Source organism: Camelina sativa, chromosome 20 (genome assembly GCF_000633955.1).
Source record: "Camelina sativa cultivar DH55 chromosome 20, Cs, whole genome shotgun sequence".
Taxonomy (NCBI): Eukaryota; Viridiplantae; Streptophyta; class Magnoliopsida; order Brassicales; family Brassicaceae; genus Camelina; species Camelina sativa.
The window spans coordinates 4,318,701-4,338,386 of record NC_025704.1 but is presented as its reverse complement, the minus strand read 5'-3'; the positions used below and the strand labels follow the sequence as shown (position 1 = coordinate 4,338,386).

Below are 19,686 nucleotides of genomic sequence, written 5' to 3'. Positions count from 1 at the left end.
ACAGCTCGCCGCTGCTCACATAATGCAATTCGATCATGGAATGGAACAATTCAGAGCCTTATCTCCCTCAGAGGAAGTCGAAACGCCAGGTTACTGCTCCTCATCGCTTGGCAAGCCACGATCTATGCCCTATGGACAGAGAGGAACCATCGACTTCACAGAAACTCTTTCAAATCGGCGGATCTTATCATCCGTCAGATTGACACCTTGATCAGAAACAGAGCCTTAAGTTTCCGCGACTCAAATCCTGCCCTCACCTCATCTTTACTTCTCCAATGGTTCGCAGGATCAGCACACTGACCAGGTTTGAAACCCTAATCGCCCCTGGAGGCCATGAGATCTAAAGCTCGAAGATTTTTCTCTCTCAATCATTGATGGCTATTGAAGGTGGTTTGAAGTGTCTATACCGCCCAACCGTCTATCTGGTTCACTCCTAACTATTTGGTTCAATTTTAACTCCTCGGTTCAATATTGGTTCTGTCCTAATTATGGGTTTAAATTTAGCTACTACTTAATTAGAGTTTTCATAATTTGAGCTTCCTTTTGGGCCTCGCCCTGTAAACATTTTGTTTCTCTCTCTTTTTTTATTTGAATGCCCTTTAACAAAAAAAAAAAAAAAAAAAAAAAGTTTTTTTTTTTTGTTTACTGTCAAGTGTTAAGGCTAGTATTTTGTTTTGTTACCTCTTCTTGGTAACAAAGAAGTAACTGTGTACAGTGTGTTTACTTTAAAGTTTAAACATTGCAGGCACATAAAGCAAGTATGCGCATTCAAAAATGGTCAGTACCTGACGAAAGAAACTGAAGTTGGTATTTTGGTTATAATATAAAATTATTTTCTAGCATACGTTCAATGAATTTAAATTATCTTTATCTAAGTAACAAACAAATATCCCTATCGTTTCAATCTCACATTATATGATTAATTGATTGAATGGGCAACTAGTACATAGATGTAATATCTTTGGTTCGGTTTTCTAAACCGAAACCGGATCGATGACCAAATTTGTTTTTGTTTTTCAAGTAAAGAGAAATTATACACACTTTCACTTCATAGATTTCATAAGAAGTTATTTACATACAGAATCACTTTTCCCTGTCTTTATGAAATAAGGTTTCAAGCACATTTATATAAAAAAAAAATGACACAACACATTCCAAGACAAAATCCAAATTAATTCATTCAGCTAGTACTTATGTTCGTAGTGAGACGCCTTCGGCCTTACCATGAGTAGACCGGATCTTTCCTCACCTAAATAAACCAACCAGTTATCAAATACTACGTACACAGACTTAGCCAGACTGACTCATTCGTCAATCCATTTGGATCATCAAATTTTACCCATTCTGAATCCCATGGAACCACCTCGTGTGTTGCCGTCTCAGTGTCATCGAATGTTACCCATTCAGTCTGAACCGAACCGGTCAATTCAACCATCTCCTCATCGTCCTTGACCGTTGTCTGAACCGAACCGACGAATTCAACAATCTCCTTATTGTCTTTTGCCGTTTCGGCCTTCAACATCTCAACCAAACACCAAAAATCTTCTGCAAGACGTCTGTAACGCCAGAAAAACCCACTCAAACTCTCCTTGCATTCTTCAAGTCTCTCCAAAACCAGACTCAAACCGGAAACACCAACTGGTTTAACACCCGGTTTAATTAATCTTTCACTCAACACTTGAAGCCGTACAACAATCAGCATCATAACCGCGAAGTAGTCTTGAATCACGAGCTCTCTGATCTCGTCCACGATCTTGTTTTGAAACATAGGTGGGCACTCCGGTCTGGTACATACGTGCTCGAATAAACATACAAGGAAATCGGTTTGATTCATAATATACCCGGTTTTGTAAGACGAAACACGATCTTTCTCTTTAGCTCTCTCTTTTGAGCTCTCCATGAAACTTGGGAAAGATCCTAATACCTTCGAAATACACGATTGATGATCCAAGTATAGTCCATACCTGAAATACAAAAAAAAAAAAAAATTGTTAGATAAAATATCAACGTCGGTATGTATGAACAAGTCCAAATAATTTGATAAACGTCACAATCAATTGATAGAATACAAACGAAAAAAAAGGAGAAAAAGTAAATTTACCATCTAACCCATTGAGACAACTCTTGCGCTAGACTTGAAGATGTGTCCCAAAACTCTCTCAATTTCAGATTGTTCCAACGGTGATCGAGTCCTTCAAACGTGTCTTTTGATGATTTGATAAGTTTGTGTAAGACTATGAGAGATTTGTTAGCCACGAAAGCGTTCTTGGTGACACGTATCCTCCATAGAGCCGCAGCGAAAGCTGCAGGAGCGTAACGGCTGTTGGAGTATGAGATAACGTCGGAGACATAGTCACTATCTGGCGGTTTACGATGACTATGAGTTGTTGATTTCAAGAGAGCTAGATGAATGTTTTTGACGGAATTCGAACTGAAACTATGAACCAGTCTTGCTTTACCTATTGAAGCTTTGTCTTTGACTTTTCCGAATAGTAGAGCTTTGAATTCTGGCATTCTTTCGACGGATGTTAAGAAAAAAATAAAATTGAAACAACTTTGTTTTGTGTGAGGTTTGTGGGATTTGCTTTTTTTTTATAAGCCTCCAACGTTTAATACATTTTCCATTTTTTTTTCTATAGTTGTCTTTTTTTATTTACATACGTGAGTTTTCCTTTCTGAAACATCCAAATTTATAATTATTTTTTTTTTGGTCGACATCCAAATTTTATTAATTTTCCTTTTCTTTAACTATTAATTTTGTATATATTTCATTCCAAAGTCGTCGATCCTTTAAAAAAACTTTATATTACATATGACGAGTTCATAGACCAATCAATATATGGTTGGTATTTTAAATAAAATGTTGATTTGTAACGAATAAGTCTGATCAACTACTATGTTATTTTAATACAGCGTTGATTTGTATTGTAAACCAATATTGTGGCAAATACCAATATTATCTTTTACCAGTTAAATATAAAGATTTTTTTAACTATAGATTATGAAACAAATCAAAATATTATCAAAATTATTGAAACAAATCTAAATATCATCAAAATTCATATGTATTTAATTTATTAATATTTTTAAAAATTGAACTGAATCTTCAGCAATTAAAACATAACAGATACTTTGCTTCCAATAAATAATAACACAAAAATTTAAAAATTACTTATGAATGTAATCAATGTATAATGTATAAACCACAGATGCTAAAAAATCACTTAAGATTTTGACATTAGTTACTATTGAGTATTGAGCATGTGTTGTGTTACTCTATGCTTTTATAACAATAAACATAAAAAATATGCTACCAGTGAATTGACGCACAAAAAAAAAAAAGAAATAAATAATAATTTGGACACCAATACGAGATTATTTATAATGTCAACATGAATGATATATTCATAAAAATGCGTTCAGACAAAATTGGTCAAGTCAAGCTTTAGGATCCCATAAGAATAATGGATGTAAAGGGCACAGTCGCATGGAAGACCATGGGCTTCTTCTTCTTCTTGTGCATAAACATATATTTCAAATTACGTGTGTGTTCAGCATTGACAATAGGTTGGAGCATATTGGCTGACACCTACCTGTTTCATGTATATAACACCTACAACATATTTTACGGACTACATTATATATGTATTTGATTAATAGCAACAAACAGCATGTTATTATTATTAACCTTTGGGATATGTTGATTAAGCCATTTTATCCAATTTTAGGAAATTTCAATCTATTCCACGAATCGGCGCGTCTATATTTTAATTGGAAAGAAGCTAAATTCCTGATTTGTTACTTAACAAATGACGCGGATACTTAGAAATCATTCTGATTGGTTAGTTGATATATGTCGCGGATCGCAATGATAAAAACAATCTCAACCGTTGATAAGAAAATAGATCTAACGGATCAAACATATTCACTTACTCTCTCTATCGAGTATAAAAAACACACCTCACAATCTCTCAGTCTCACAACAATCTCAATCACATTCTCTCAGCAAATCAAAATCAAAAGAAGTAAAATTTAACATTCCCAGAAACTCAGAAATGGCTCGTACCAAGCAAACCGCTCGCAAATCCACCGGAGGAAAAGCTCCAAGGAAGCAGCTCGCGACAAAAGCGGCGAGGAAATCAGCTCCGGCCACTGGAGGAGTGAAGAAGCCACACAGATTCCGTCCAGGAACCGTCGCGTTGAGAGAGATCAGGAAGTACCAGAAGAGCACAGAGCTTTTGATCCGCAAGCTTCCGTTCCAGAGATTGGTTCGTGAGATCGCTCAGGATTTCAAGACGGATCTGAGGTTCCAGAGCAGTGCCGTCGCAGCTCTTCAGGAAGCAGCTGAGGCTTATTTGGTTGGTTTGTTCGAGGATACTAACCTCTGTGCGATCCACGCCAAGAGAGTCACTATCATGCCTAAGGATATTCAGCTTGCGAGGAGGATCAGAGGAGAAAGGGCTTAAGAGAACCAAGAACGAAGGAGAAGAGTAGTAGTCGATTTAGTTATGGATTTAGCTTGTTTGGTTTCGTTGGATATGTAAATCAGTCCTCTCTTCGTTTTCAAGTAGTAATCATATGTTTAGATTTTGGTCTTCCAGATGTTCGATGAAATTCCCAAATGAAATATCAATCTACTGTTATTTTCATATTCTAATTTGTTGATCTGAGAACCAGTATCTTCCACATTTATCGTTTCGTTAATGAAATGAACAAAACTTATTCGTGCTACTCGTAATTGTATTGGAAGACTAGTTTTTACTTTTTCAATCAAGCTTTGGTATCTTAATCTGATAAAAATTGTGAAGCACCGATGAGTTTTTTTTTACTAGAGTAGGCGTATGAATTTGTAACTTGTTCATATGTTTTTTGCGTTACAATTTGGCAATCGATTTTTTTTTTTTTTAAAATTTATTGTGAGATTTGTTCCTGTTATTTTCTTCCTTCTTTAGTTTTGAAGTTTTGATAGTAAACAATCGGATTAAAAAACGCAATCGTATGTTCCATTAGTGGTACACAAATATCATCAATCAATTGAAGAGTAACTTATCTTTTTTAAAAAATTCCCAAGTCAAAATTGCTTAATTTAAAAATTTCAGACTTTACTACTGAAAAATATTGGAGCCGCTCAAGGCCTAAAGTTTTTTCGAATGAGCGCCAACTCACAAAACACTCAAACGTACTACAATTAGCGGAAAAAAGTCCACGTGGAGCAAAAGAATGGTTTTAATTGGTTGAAAATACATCACGCGGATCGCCAAATACTCTTGAAAACAAACTCTTCTAATTGGTTGATAAGTACTCACACGGATTCATATCCTGATAATCTCAGCCGTTGATTGTCTTTTTCTCAATCGAACGGACTAGAAAGTAAACTTCCCTCCAAAACGAAAAAATTCCCTCCATGTTTTTTTTACATCTCACCGCCACTCTCTTCCCATAAAAACCAATACCTCTCCAGACTTCAATCTTCATCATCAACATTCACAATTCAACACACCTCGAGAAGAAGAAACATTTGTTTTTAAGCTAGTTGATTTCAAAAATGGCTCGTACTAAGCAAACCGCTAGGAAATCCACGGGAGGCAAAGCACCAAGGAAGCAGCTCGCAACCAAAGCGGCGAGGAAGTCAGCTCCCGCCACCGGAGGAGTCAAGAAGCCACACAGATTCCGTCCCGGAACCGTTGCCTTGAGAGAGATCAGAAAGTACCAGAAGAGCACGGAGCTTCTGATCCGCAAGCTCCCATTCCAGCGTCTAGTTCGTGAGATTGCTCAGGATTTCAAGACGGATCTGAGGTTCCAGAGCAGCGCCGTCGCGGCTCTTCAGGAAGCAGCTGAGGCTTACCTTGTTGGTTTGTTTGAAGACACTAACCTCTGCGCGATTCATGCTAAGAGGGTTACAATCATGCCTAAGGATATCCAGCTCGCTAGGAGAATCAGAGGTGAACGAGCTTGAAGACTCTTTTAAGCTATCTCTTGCTTATGGTTTAATTTAGTCTATGGGTACTCTATTTCTGGGATTTGAATTCGCGTTTACCTAATTTGGTTCTTGTAATAAGCTTCGTGCTTGGTTTGATTTTAATTTTCAGTTTGTTAGGTGCTTTTTTGTTTAGTTAGTGTCTTGAAGGTGTTCGACGAAATATCCCAACGAAAGTTTAATATATAACGTATTTTGCCTAAGTCTCTTGAAATGTTCTATCTTTTCTTATGTGTTTACTGCTTGCTTGTTGATCAAACAATCTTGGAACATCGAAGGTATCCATTTATTTCAGATACTGTTTATAATAAACACATTACATTAGCTATAGTTGTAGTCACCGTTTAACTGGTATTATCATCTACTGATGGTATTCGATTTGGGAGAACTGGTTCTTGGTTTCTAGATCTTCTTGATGATGAGAACAAATTAGCAGCACTGAAACTTGTGTAGAACTGGCTTCCACTTCTAGTAGTAATATTGTTGACATCGCAAAGTGATAAGCTTCCTCCGATTGAAGACGATCGTCTCACGTTTTCTACTCTTCCAGTGCCACAATGGTTTGCCAAATCGCTTTGTGCTCTTGTGAGAATGTGAAGGTTTCGGGATGTAGAGCTCTCTTGTCCTCCACTGAGGTTATTGCTTGATTCAGTAGGAATTGGTTGATGATGATTGGTCTCTGTTTCTTGATGAGGATGAGGAGGTTTAGTGAGAGGAAGAACAGGGGCACGGCATAAAGGACAGTTCTTGTGAGAGTGCAACCAAGTGTCGATGCAGTTGATGTGAAAGGCGTGGCTACACTTTGGTAACAATCTTAATGATTCGTCTTCTTCAAACTCGTTTAAGCAGACGGAGCATTCAGTGTCGTCGGTTAAACCTTGTCCCTTTCTGAATCCAACGACTGTGATCGAGTTGATCTCGGAACGGCGGAGACCGACTGTGGGGATTCGCCAGACGTGGTGGAAGTCGGAGAGTTCTCTCTCCTCTGTTTCTTCCTCGTCTTCCCGTCGGTTTGTGTTACCGGGAGTTACTGTGGCGGCTGTGGTCCTTTGTGGTTGCGTGAGGTATAGGTAGAGGAAGATGACGAGAAATAGGAAGAGTAATATAGAGCCTGCGACCCAGATCGTGGTGGGGAGTAGAAGAGAGAGTTCCCTCTGTGGCGGTGGCGGTGGCGGTGGCGGCGGCGGAAGGTATTGATGTAAACAAAAGTTGAGATCATTAATACGTAGACATGAAACAAGCATCTTTCTGTGATTAAACGCCATTGTAGGAGTTTAGAGATAACTGAAACAGAGCAAAAGATAGGATACTTTATATTTTCAGACACAGCTAGTAGAAAACAGAACAAGAACAGGGGAATATGTGTCTCGAACACAATTCGAAGATTTTTCTTCTGATGAAAGCGAGAAGATATAGGACGCTACAACCCACAATACGGGTTAGAAGTTAGAACCTAAGACAGAGTCATGAACCAAAAATTCATCGTGAAGAAATATAAGTGGGTCATCATGTATTAAAAATTCCAGAGAAGGGGACAGACACATCACAATCTACAAGACTTGACGAATTGGAGGATTTGTCCTTTTTAAGGGGTTCGAAAGTGGGTGGAAATTTCCTGAAAGTGATAAACGCCATTAAGGCGATGATGAAGTCTGTGTAGTTTGAAAAGTAGTTTCCATTCAACTTACTAGTAAACTCTCTCTCTCTGTGGACATTTACGCGTAATCAGTGATGTAGCGACTAGCGAGTCAATTCAAGTCCTAAGTCTTTTTTAAATTAACAACGATCTCAATTTAGTTAGCATCCGGTTTATATATTATTATCGGTTTTGAGTTGGTTAAAGAAGGTATAATTAGGTACCGAACTACACTATATTCACATATGTACACATGAAGCAAAACCAGATTACATGGGTACTCCGGTCAGGTCTAGTCTGGTTTCAAGGCCTGGGGAAACCGAGCTCTGCTAAGGGGATATCAAGATCCACGAGATCACCAACCCCGCCGATTCCGCCATGAATTGTCCTTAAATGGGCATAACAAGGTGCTGCTTCAGTGAATACGTCTAAGCAGGTCCAGCAAATGTGCTTCCCACAACGGCACAGCAGATGGTTACACCCATCAGTTTTCTCTATCGTGCACTTGCAAATCGGACACTCCTTCACATCCTTCCCTTTTGCCCAGTCCTGTAGCGACAAGTCCGGATTTTCCTTGAACAGTTTGTACCTTTCACATGTGATTAACGGGTGATACTCGAGGTGACACCTTGTGCATGTTTCTGCGTTACATGCTCCACATATGAATGGCTCTCTGGATTCTTGAGGTCCAGCTACACGGTAGACGGAAGGGCAGTCAGGTGTGGAGCAAAACCGGAACTTTCCGTCGCTAGATGTTACAAAGGAGGACAAGGATGCTCGGAAGAGTTCATCGAGCTTCTGTTGTGATAAGAGGGCTCTCATATCAGCTAGTACTATTGGAGCTTCACAGTCAACGTGAGAACAAAGTATTGGGAATGCGTCAAAGTTTCTCATCGATGCCTCAAATTGCTCCAACAAACAAGCTTTGCAGAAGAGATGTGAACATCCTTCAAGAGAATAGCCATCTTCGACTTCAGACAAGCAAATGGGGCATTCAACTTCTATGTCATCTGGTTTTTCACCCATTGCACTCTCTTCTCGTGCAAGTTCATTGACTATCTTTTGTACTTCCTCCCTCATTTCTTTGCTCCCATGAACCTGAATAACATGGTACCGGGTGTTGAGCTTCAGATCCACACCATGTACCTTTTCTTTGATACCTTGGAGCTCGGGACCAAACCGCCTCACCACTTCCTTCATGAGGTCAGGACGGATATCAGGACCTCGGAGATGGATTTCAAGTTGCTTGCTCTCGTGATAAGCCACAAGTGACTGAACCAGTTCTCGTTCAGCCTCGGCAATTTTCTGACTTGATCCACAAATGCGTACTGTGAGATTGTGCCTGTCTAATACAATGTAAGTTTCAGTCTCCTGTTGGATCTTCCGCATCAGATTAATACCATCTCTGGACATAAGATGCTGCAGGACTCTAGGGGTTAAGCCTGGATGGTTTATGGGTCTTCCTCTTACGAGTTCTTCAAGTTCTCTTCGCATCTCTGCAATGGGTCTTGTTGCATAAGCACAAATTTTAACACGATAAGCACCGTTATGAGTTGGTTCCAGACGCCAGTCACCCCCTACAAAATCATAAAAAAACGTTTATGCACATCAAGCTTTGGACAAAGTTCACAGGAAAAATACGTCAACTAATAAAACATTAAGGTTTTTTTTGTTGACAGAAGGTAATATAAATTTAAGGGGAAACAGCTCAAATATGGTTTTGGAATTTACCTCGTTGTCTCTCAAACCTTGCTAATAAAACATTCAATTGTCTTTTGACAGTGTTGTAGATAGAAGAGGAGCAGACTATGGAGCTCTGAAACAATTGTTCACACTTAATCTTCTGCCATGGAAGAAATCCAGGTAGCACCTGTCCATTTAACTCCTGCAAAGCTTTTGCAGCTTCCAAATGATATCTCCCGTCAAAAGTAATATATGCTCGCATGAAATAATCTTTTTCTTTTGGTTCAAAAACTTGAACTTTGACACAGTTTGGCTCTGGATTCCTTGCTGACATATGCGCAAATATTCTCTTATACAACTCTTCTTCGCAAGCAGTAGGAGATGGACACTGCACACTGTTTTTTCTGAAAATGAAAAAATTCAGATCTCTAATCCCAGTTTTCAACTCCAAAACATCTAAAACTTCTGCTTCCGAAAGATCACTGTCAAGCCCACTTATCAAGATAGAATCATTGGACTTTTGATCTCTTTGAATATAGGCAGAATTTGTTCCTATCTCAAGGTTGGAGATCCCACCAAATATACTGTGAATATCTCCGGAAGGGAACTTAAGACATCCTCTACCAGTGCTTTCCCTTCGCGGCCAGAGAATCTTAGCTGTCACGGAAGGGAAATAAGGCATCTTGAAAATTCCTCCACTAGTTGACAGCGATGGAAATAATATAAGAACTGATCCATTGAAATCAAATTTCTGAATTTCGGCTGCCTTCATTGCAGATTCAGGCGTGAGAAAGGTTAGTCTGCCCCACTTCTCCTTCTCATCACAGTCTTTGTTCGCAGCAAACTTATGAATAGAGCAAATACACCCATCAATCCTCTTCTCCAGAAACATCAGAAGCTCTCTGTCATCAACAACATTGTCGCCATAATAAAGTACATCGACTGTCAAAAACCTCTGATCAACTTCAAGATGCTTTACCTGAGCACCAGATCCAAACAGTGCAACGGGTACTTGTCCCCGACCATGAAATAGATACTTCTCCAAACATTCATTACGCATCCATTTCTTTTCACATTCCAATGCATCGTTCACAAGGGCTGACACTTTTTCCATGTCGAGTGGAGGCGCATACAGTAGAATCGCATTCTGATCAACATCGACTTGAATACAAATCCTTTCATTCCTACAAATAGACCTAGCACGAGAAACAATTGAAAGCAGACTACGATTAGATTTCCCACAAAATCGTTTTAGCACAGTGCTGCTACAACCAACCACTTTTTTCACTCGGAGCCTCCGCTCATCCATCTGAGATGCATCAAAAGGTGGTGGTGGATCAAGCGTATACAAAGCCTCAAAATCAAATGCAGTTACACATACCAAGTACTGATCCACAATCGACAGAAGTTCACCAAAAACAACCCAGCTTGGCTTCTGGCCAAATGCTAGCAAGGAACACGCTGGATGTAACTGAACTTGTTGACCAGTCAATGCCACCTCATATCCAAGCTGATCATAGCCAGTGTACATCGCCACATTTTCTGCAAGAGATGCAAGTATAACCATTTTCAAATGCTTGTCGTGTTTAGTACCCGCACTTGGATTCCAAACCCAGTAACTAGGACTGACAAGAGTAAGTTCTCTCTCAATGCATATCTCCAGTTCCTTGACTGTGTCTTCACATCTCCTCATTGATTTGGCATTCAGGCTATTTTCCCAGCACCATTTGTTTCTTCTCTCTCGTGGCAGAGATGCCCATTCTTTGTACACCGAAAGAAGAGTGAACAGGTCTCCATTATGATTGCAGAATTGCACCTTGAGCATGTCAAAGTAAAAAAAAACTTCAGAACATATCTTCTAATAGGTAGTAAAAAGATCTAATACTAAAAGTTCAAACCTTTCAGAAAAGTAGAGAATTATTAAATTATTTAGACGTAAACAGATAAATAAATAACGTAAACGTAACAGGAAAGATTACCATAATAACAAATTTAACCAGGAGCTCAGAATCATACCTTTAGGCGATCAGCTTTCATTTTATCATCGAAGTTGCCAACTCTGCAAAATATACTACTGGCATTAGCCATGACAGCAGCAAGAACAATCCCCTCTTTGCCCATTCTGTATCTAAAGCAGCCTAAAATTAACTTTCCAAGCTTTGGCTCCAGACCCAGCTTGACTAAACAATGCCCTTCCTGTGTTAATTCAAGAACACCATTTTTCTTTACGACGGCACCCAGCTGAACAAGGTTTTGGACAGCCATTGCAATGGATTCTGGGACAGGCGCGTCAACAAAGTCAAAATCTGCTATGTTGTCTACACCGAGAGCAAGAATCCTCAAAAGTGCTACACCAAGATGGACCCTCCGAATTTCAGGTTCCTGATTAAGACTCATTGAATCAAAATCGTTTTTTGAGTACAGTCTGTAACATCTTCCAGGTTCTGTCCTTCCAGCACGACCAGCACGTTGTCGAGCAGAACTCTGACTGACCTGGCACACCTTGAGGATGCTCATACCCGTTCTAGGTTCATATTTACTCTCTTTCACCATCCCAGAATCAATTACATACTTGACACCAGGAATAGTCAGTGACGTCTCTGCAATATTTGTGGCAAATATCACTTTTCGTCTCCCAGGATGGTTCTGGAAAACCCTAAATTGTTCTTCCATTGAAAGCTTTCCATGCAAAGGCAAAGCAACAGCAGACGAAGCTATAAACCTTTCGCATGCCCATTCTACCTCGGCTTGGGAAGTCAAGAATGCAAGTATGGTTCCTTCTTTCTCTGTTTTATGTATTTCCACAGCCATCTTAACAACATGACCAACATATGAAGCAATGCCGCCAACAGCAGAAGTCTCCTCTGTGTCACAAGGGGAATATACAATCTCCACCGGAAAGTTCCTCCCATTGACCAGAAATTTTCCACAACCGAAGAAATAGTCTGAAAGTTGGCAGGCATCGGCTGTGGCAGACATGATAACAAGCCTTAGGTCAACCCTTCTGCATAGCAACTCCTTAAGCAATGCCAGAAGAAGGTCTGTATTTAAGCTTCTTTCATGGGCTTCATCGATAATAACGCATGAAATGCCAGATAAACTCCTATCTTTGATGTAGTGTTGAAGCAGACAATTATCTGTCATGAATACAACTTTGGAACTAATCTGCTCCGTAGATGAAAAAGTTGGAGTACAACGGACAGTGTTTTCCTCATAACAACCACTGCTTTCTTCTCTGACCCGATCAGCCAATGTCATGGCAGCAATCTTCCGTGGTTGTGTACAAACAATCGACTCACCAGCAGCAACTCCAGAATCAGCAAGGAACTGAACCAACTGAGTGCTCTTCCCTGAACCAGTTTCTCCAATCAACACCGTTATCTGCAAACACCATTAAAATGAATTATTACACACTCAAACACAAATTCATTTATAATACAGAGAAAACTGAACCTTGGCAGAAAACATCCTAACAACTCAGATCACTGAGGAACGATTTTCTATAATCAAGAGCCAAAGAGTTTGAATGCAAATGTAGACACATAATATGAGCACTTGAAGCTGATTCGGTAATGTTCCCAAGCTTTCAAAGATAACTACAAATGCATACCTGTTCACCATGAATCCGCTTCAAAATATTCCGGCGATAGGCATAGATAGGTAGTCCATCCTCTAGCCTTCTACACTCCCTACGAATCAAACTATGAATACGTCTCCAATCATAAGCCCCTTCCAAACTAAACACGGCCACATCATCTTCTTCCTTACCATCAGACTCATACCCGTCTTTTCTTTTCAGGAATCTCACAATACTCTTCATAGCATTCTTAAATTCTTCAAGCCGCTTCACAACCAAATACCTCTCCGACTCAACAGCCTTCTTTTTCTCAAAAACCTCAAATTTAAGACCCTTTTTAGACTCAAAGGACTCAACTTGACGATTCTTCTCATCAATCTCACTTTCCACCTTCTTAACACCTTCACCGTTCTCCATAAGCGAAATCACATGACCCGAGAAAAGATCACGAAGCCTGTCTTTAAGCTCGTCCATATCAGAAGGAACAACAACATTAGGAATCAGCTCAGGAACAAAATCATGTTCCCCTCGAAGCCGATACTCCCAAAGCGCCACTACAGCAGAACGCGCATCGACCCACTGACGAAATCTGAAACTTCCGGCGACACAACCGAACTGAGGCACATGAACAGACTCCTCCGGGACATCGCAGAGCAAAGCGAGACTCTTGATCTCTTCCCTCTTAGCGGCGGCGTTAACCCTCGGGTGAAGCAGCTGAACGATGAAATTGGGCCTAGTAGACGACGAGGGAGCCCGATCGCGTCTGTAATTTGGCGGGAAATTGGGGTTAGGGTAGTGAGAGTGATGGTGGTTCCAAGTAGGACGGTGGTTGAGCGGCGGAGAGTACTGTGGAGAGCGAGAGTAACAACGGTTCGTGGAGGATGAGGGAAACGAAGGATGACGACGATCAGTCTCCGATCTTCCACCGTCGGAAAGAGGAAAAGAGCTCCTCATGATGGGTTGATGCCAGTTTTTTTTTTTTTTTTTTTTTTTTTTTTTTTTTTTTTTTTTTTTTTTTTTTTTTTTNAACAATGAGAGAGCGAAAGAGAAGAGACAACTGAAGTTGAAAAGGTTGAGAGAGAGAGATATGCAGCGAGATACACGATACCAAAATTTATTAATATTTTGTTTTTTTTCTAAAGCGTTTCTTCTACTCTTTCTTTTTTACCTTTTTAACCTAATTCCTTTTTCTTTCTGATTTGTTTTCCATATTTTTGTATTTTACATTTAATTATAAAAAAATCAGCTAAAAATAGTTAAGGTATTATATAGTTAAATTCATATTCTTGTGAATCTTAATTACTTTTCCTTAATTATGTATTGAATCATTTAAATTTCAGTCAAATTTTATTAAAAAAATATTTACTAATTAGTTCCAAAAAATATTGAAAAAGGGGACAGGTTTCTACAAATAGGTAAAAATATATATTATTTATAAAATCACGTAGAAAACTTGATTAAAAAGTTTTCTAATTTGTGCATAAAACGAAGAGAGACGGATAAAAGAGACTAATCTTCGGGCCTAAAGGCCCAATATGATAAAACTTTTCTCCCGAATTTTTTTAAAGAGCCCTTAAAATATAGGCCCATTTCAATTAAACCTATCTGTTGTTAATTTGGTTCTCCTATAAGTTGCCTCGTTCATCTTTCACGCCAAACCCTAGTTCAGCCGCTCTGAGAGCATTTTATAATTTCAACCTTCTGCTGCAGGCTGTTCTACTAGCAGTGTCTATCGGAGACGATGAAGGTAGCTTTTTCGTCCTCTCTTCTATTAGATTCTCTTTGTGGCTTATCATCACTGTGTTATTTCCTTTGCTCATTCGATTTCGTTTGTGTTTGCAGTTCAACATCGCAAATCCGACTACTGGTTGCCAGAAGAAGCTCGAGATCGATGACGACCAAAAGCTGTAAGATCTCTTTGATTTCTGTAACATTTCGACTTCATTTTCTTACGGATGTTGTGATTCGTGATTGATTTGAGATTGAGTGAACTGTGTGAAATATCTGCTTCGAGGTTCGTAATTTTCATTTGTTCCAAACCTTTGAATCGTAGGATAGTTGCAATCTCACATGGCTATAGAATCTGTTTATTACCTGATGCGACATTGGAACCTCTGATCTTTTCTGTGTTTTTTTGTTCTGGACATATTCGTTAATTAGTTCCGAATCAATATGGCTGATTTGGGTAAAGGTTATTGAGTTTCATTTTTGTTGATTGATGCAGCCGTGCTTTTTTCGACAAGAGGCTCTCTCAGGAAGTTAGCGGAGATGCTCTTGGCGAGGTGCAGTTTCTCCTCCTTGTTCAGTATTTGTTTTTTTTCTTAATTTGTTTTTGAGTTTTCAGTTTACTGATTGGGATTGTTGTGTTTTGAGGTATTTGTAGGAATTCAAGGGATACGTATTCAAGATCATGGGAGGTTGTGACAAGCAAGGTTTCCCAATGAAACAGGGAGTTCTGACACCTGGTCGTGTTCGCCTTTTGCTTCACAGAGGTACGTTACTCAACCTTAATTGACCGACTTATACACCTTGTTCAGTTTCTGTTTTTCATCAATCTGTTGTATTTATGTAATCTGGTTTGTGTGATTAGGTACCCCTTGTTTCAGAGGACACGGAAGGAGGACTGGTGAGAGGAGAAGAAAGTCAGTCCGTGGTTGCATTGTCAGCCCTGACCTCTCTGTCCTTAACTTGGTCATTGTGAAGAAGGGTGAAAACGATCTTCCAGGGCTTACCGACACTGAGAAGCCAAGGATGAGAGGTCCCAAGAGGGCATCAAAGATCCGCAAGTTGTTTAACCTTGGAAAGGATGATGATGTTAGGAAGTACGTTAACACTTACCGCCGTACCTTCACAAACAAGAAGGGTAAGGAAATAAAACAGATTCACTTTAGTTTTACTATGATTGAAAACTGGTCATATAAGATTGAAGATTTACTAAAATCTTTTTACTTGTGCAGGCAAGGAGGTTAGCAAGGCTCCCAAGATCCAGAGGCTTGTGANGTTTCTCCTCCTTGTTCAGTATTTGTTTTTTTTCTTAATTTGTTTTTGAGTTTTCAGTTTACTGATTGGGATTGTTGTGTTTTGAGGTATTTGTAGGAATTCAAGGGATACGTATTCAAGATCATGGGAGGTTGTGACAAGCAAGGTTTCCCAATGAAACAGGGAGTTCTGACACCTGGTCGTGTTCGCCTTTTGCTTCACAGAGGTACGTTACTCAACCTTAATTGACCGACTTATACACCTTGTTCAGTTTCTGTTTTTCATCAATCTGTTGTATTTATGTAATCTGGTTTGTGTGATTAGGTACCCCTTGTTTCAGAGGACACGGAAGGAGGACTGGTGAGAGGAGAAGAAAGTCAGTCCGTGGTTGCATTGTCAGCCCTGACCTCTCTGTCCTTAACTTGGTCATTGTGAAGAAGGGTGAAAACGATCTTCCAGGGCTTACCGACACTGAGAAGCCAAGGATGAGAGGTCCCAAGAGGGCATCAAAGATCCGCAAGTTGTTTAACCTTGGAAAGGATGATGATGTTAGGAAGTACGTTAACACTTACCGCCGTACCTTCACAAACAAGAAGGGTAAGGAAATAAAACAGATTCACTTTAGTTTTACTATGATTGAAAACTGGTCATATAAGATTGAAGATTTACTAAAATCTTTTTACTTGTGCAGGCAAGGAGGTTAGCAAGGCTCCCAAGATCCAGAGGCTTGTGACTCCATTGACTCTCCAGAGGAAGAGAGCTAGAATTGCTGACAAGAAGAAGAAAATCGCCAAGGCTAACTCTGATGCAGCTGAATACCAGAAGCTTCTTGCCTCCAGACTTAAGGAGCAGCGTGATCGCCGTAGTGAAAGTTTGGCTAAGAAGAGGTCTAGACTCTCTTCTGCTCCTGCTAAGCCCGTTGCTGCTTAAAGTCCCCAATATTAAGAGATTTTCATTTTCCCTCTAGTTTGTTTCTGGTCGTACTTAAGTTGCTCCACAGACATGAGAACTCCATTTTGAACGCTATTTTTGGTTTCTTCTTTGTGTTAACTTTTTAAGCCTGTTTTATTATAGCAAAGTTTTGAACCTATTTTTTAGTACGTGTTTGCTATAGTTATGATCTAATTTATGATCACGTATATTGGTTACGTTAGATTCTTCAATCTTTGATAACCCGATCTCCCATCAGAAAACCAAAATAGATCAGACATGGCTTTAATCGAGAATCTAAACGATTTGAACCAAAACCAAATTCAATCTCTATTAAAAAGCTTCTCTAGTAACCTCAACACAAAATATGGCCCTTAATTTGGTTATAACAGGGAGAAATGTGAATTATAGAAGTTGAACAGGGTGGTCTAAGTGTTACAACACAATCTACTCTTAGTTGGAATCACCTGACCAGGACCTGGAACAATATCAATCTTCTTACCAGCAAGCGATGCAGGATCACCATTATTATCACCTTGTCCTTCACCAGCAACAAGGCTTTTCTTGTTGACAAAATTGAAAATCTCAGTCAAAACAGTGGAGAAAGCACTCTCGACGTTGACTGCGTTTAGAGCCGAAGTCTCCAAGAAGAAAAGACCTTCTTTCTCAGCAAACTCTTTAGCATCTTCCATAGAAATCGCACGTTGATCCTCAAGATCAGACTTGTTCCCGACGAGTATAATCACAATGTTCTTGTCTGCGTGATTCCGCAATTCTTCAAGCCACCTAGGGATATGATCAAACGTCTGACGTCTACTCACGTCGTAAACAAGCATCGCCCCAACCGCTCCTCTGTAATACGCACTCGTCACCGCTCTATACCTAATACGACACCGTTTTGCACATCAATAGTTTGAAATTTTGGAATCTGAAGTATCAGAGATTCGAATCTAGGAGAGATCTAAGTTCAATCGAGCGGCGGATTCAGCTGTTGCAAAAAAAAAATGGAAAGCGAAAAGCTATGGAGATTATTACCGTTCTTGGCCAGCGGTGTCCCAGATCTGAGCTTTGACACTCTTGTGGTCCATAACAAGTGTACGAGTTTGAAACTCGACGCCGATGGTAGCTTTGGAATCTAAGCTGAACTCGTTTCTCGCGTACCGAGACAGTATTTGAGATTTCCCAACTCCAGAGTCTCCGATTAGGACCAGCTTGAAGACGTAGTCAATCTTCTGCGACGGGTCTCCGTAACCACCTCCACTCGTCATCTTCGCTTGAAACCTTTAACCCCACTGTTTTTTCAACAATGGTGAAGTAAAAAGACGGAAGAAGAGGAAACTTTATAAGCGGTGATCAGGTGCGGTCAAGCCTTTGTTTACTCAATGTCAGACGCATGTTTTCCGGTGATATATAATAATTAGGGATGTTAAAATCGGGTAAAACCCAAGTGGGTACCCGAAACCTGTATAAATTGTAGAGTTTTCGGACCTGTTTTTTAGTCAGGAAAAAAAGGGTAAAAAACGGGCGGGTACCCAAATATAATGGTTTTTCATGGGTTTACCCTATAAGGTTATGGGTACCCATCGAGTTTTTTTTTCTTAAATCTTTTTTAACAAAACGACACTGTATCTCACATAACCATACTCTGCTTCTACTCGATCAGAGAGACGATAAAGACCGTGTTCTCTTCAGGTCCTCTCTGTCTATGATCAGAGTCAGAGATTCACAATAACCCTCTCTCGTGACCCTCTCATCACCTCCGCATCAAGCCCCTTTCCGGCGTTAAGCTCTGTTTCAACTTGGGTTCTTAGTTCTCATCACCTCCGCGGCTCCGCATCAGGTCCCTTTCCGGCATTAAGGAAGCAGGTACGACTCTGGGTTGGTTTTAAATTACAGCCTTTGATTTTGGGTGGAATCAAGTTTCAATTTTGGCTGGTGCAAAGAGTTAAAAACGAAGATAAAGAGTTACTGAAAATTTTTCCCTGTGTTCGTTAAAAATTTGATTTTTTGATTTCTGTGAGTTTCAATTTCTAATTATATTATTATTAATAATAATATAATTAGAAATTCTAACAAATTACGAGGTCCGGAATTGAAATATTAAATGTAATGGCGTAAGCCCATTTTAAAGTGAAAAGCCCAAAAGAAGGATAGTTAAAATCTATTTAAATAAAGGACTTTGTATCTTCTTATATGTATCTTCTTAACGTTTGGACTCTTCATTGTCGTAGCTTTAAATTTGATATACTATTTATCAATATTTTACAAATTTAACGGTGATTACGAAATGTTATATTGGATAATATTTTTGATTTTACGATATTTTTTTAAATATTTTTTTGGAGTTAGATGGTGATTTGAAAAGTTAAATTTACTGCACAAATTAAAACCTTTAAATAATATATGTTTATAATTATCATTTTACTTTTTTCTTTATATAATTGCATTTTATGGAGTATGGACTTATATTGAATTTGAATGTGTAATTCATGGAATGGGTATGTAATGTGACTGAATGTATTTTAAAATAAATTCAAATAAATTTGAAATTTATAAAAGATGAAAAGTTATATTTTTAATATTATTAATAAATAATTAATTTGTCCACCATATAAAATTTCTTTTCAGATCTGTCCCTAGCAGCGGTAGTCATAGCCTAGAGGCTAAAGAGATGTTAAAGTAAAACAAAGTGCGTAAGCATATATCGATCATTTCACTCGTATCTTTTTCTATTTTCAGATTAAAGTATATAGATAAATGACAAATTTAATTTTTTAATGTTAATTTTTACATGAAGCATAAATTTGATTTTTAACCACAATTTTCATTACTTGGAAATCCGCAAATTATGTATCAAATCAGATAATGGATTTAACGTTATTATCAAAACGGTATACTTATAGT

The 19,686-nt window shown here is 39.0% G+C and overlaps 7 protein-coding genes across 9 annotated transcripts in view; 3 read left to right on the top strand and 4 right to left on the bottom strand.

Annotated features, from left to right (window-relative positions):
• Positions 1-1,046, top strand: part of LOC104769243 (protein DETOXIFICATION 26-like) — a 9,058-nt gene extending 8,012 nt beyond the window's left edge. Inside the window, exon 9 of the mRNA XM_010493406.2 lies at positions 746-1,046. Within this exon, the coding sequence (XP_010491708.1) occupies positions 746-802 (57 nt within the window). The 3' untranslated portion in view covers positions 803-1,046. The remainder of the gene's footprint in view (positions 1-745) is intronic.
• LOC104769244 (putative clathrin assembly protein At5g10410) lies at positions 995-2,644 on the bottom strand. Of its 2 annotated transcripts, XM_019241630.1 has the most exons (3): positions 2,460-2,644; positions 2,102-2,360; positions 995-1,964 (listed from the first exon to the last, which is right to left on the bottom strand). In XM_019241630.1, exons 1-3 carry the CDS (start codon positions 2,512-2,514, stop codon positions 1,277-1,279), a joined length of 1,002 nt encoding a protein of 333 aa, XP_019097175.1. In that variant the 5' UTR covers positions 2,515-2,644; the 3' UTR covers positions 995-1,276. The 2 variants fall into 2 exon arrangements, with proteins under 2 accessions (XP_019097175.1, XP_010491709.1); XM_010493407.2 differs by having other exon boundaries at positions 2,102-2,644.
• On the top strand, positions 3,970-6,180 carry LOC104772191 (histone H3-like centromeric protein CSE4). Its single transcript, XM_019241765.1, has 2 exons — positions 3,970-4,460; positions 5,534-6,180. Exons 1-2 carry the CDS (start codon positions 4,056-4,058, stop codon positions 5,954-5,956), a joined length of 828 nt encoding a protein of 275 aa, XP_019097310.1. The 5' UTR covers positions 3,970-4,055; the 3' UTR covers positions 5,957-6,180.
• Positions 6,242-7,706, bottom strand: LOC104769242 (E3 ubiquitin-protein ligase RING1-like). Its single transcript, XM_010493405.2, has one exon. The coding sequence runs from the start codon at positions 7,240-7,242 to the stop codon at positions 6,322-6,324; it is 921 nt and encodes a 306-aa protein (XP_010491707.1). The 5' UTR covers positions 7,243-7,706; the 3' UTR covers positions 6,242-6,321.
• Positions 7,811-13,880, bottom strand: LOC104769241 (ATP-dependent RNA helicase DEAH12, chloroplastic). The gene is made up of 4 exons (XM_010493404.1): positions 12,907-13,880; positions 11,313-12,677; positions 9,345-11,112; positions 7,811-9,190 (listed from the first exon to the last, which is right to left on the bottom strand). The coding sequence occupies exons 1-4, from the start codon at positions 13,825-13,827 to the stop codon at positions 7,917-7,919; spliced, it is 5,328 nt and encodes a 1,775-aa protein (XP_010491706.1). The 5' UTR covers positions 13,828-13,880; the 3' UTR covers positions 7,811-7,916.
• On the top strand, positions 14,510-16,952 carry LOC104769240 (40S ribosomal protein S6-2). 2 transcript variants are annotated; one of them, XM_010493401.2, is made up of 6 exons: positions 14,510-14,620; positions 14,716-14,780; positions 15,098-15,155; positions 15,257-15,365; positions 15,464-15,736; positions 16,544-16,952. In XM_010493401.2, exons 1-6 carry the CDS (start codon positions 14,615-14,617, stop codon positions 16,780-16,782), a joined length of 750 nt encoding a protein of 249 aa, XP_010491703.1. In that variant the 5' UTR covers positions 14,510-14,614; the 3' UTR covers positions 16,783-16,952. The 2 variants fall into 2 exon arrangements, with proteins under 2 accessions (XP_010491703.1, XP_010491704.1); XM_010493402.2 differs by lacking the exons at positions 14,510-14,620; positions 14,716-14,780; positions 15,098-15,155; positions 15,257-15,365; positions 15,464-15,736 and adding exons at positions 15,949-16,078; positions 16,177-16,449.
• Positions 17,098-18,209, bottom strand: LOC104769239 (ras-related protein RABA4a-like). Its single transcript, XM_010493400.2, has 2 exons — positions 17,818-18,209; positions 17,098-17,664 (listed from the first exon to the last, which is right to left on the bottom strand). The coding sequence occupies exons 1-2, from the start codon at positions 18,048-18,050 to the stop codon at positions 17,211-17,213; spliced, it is 687 nt and encodes a 228-aa protein (XP_010491702.1). The 5' UTR covers positions 18,051-18,209; the 3' UTR covers positions 17,098-17,210.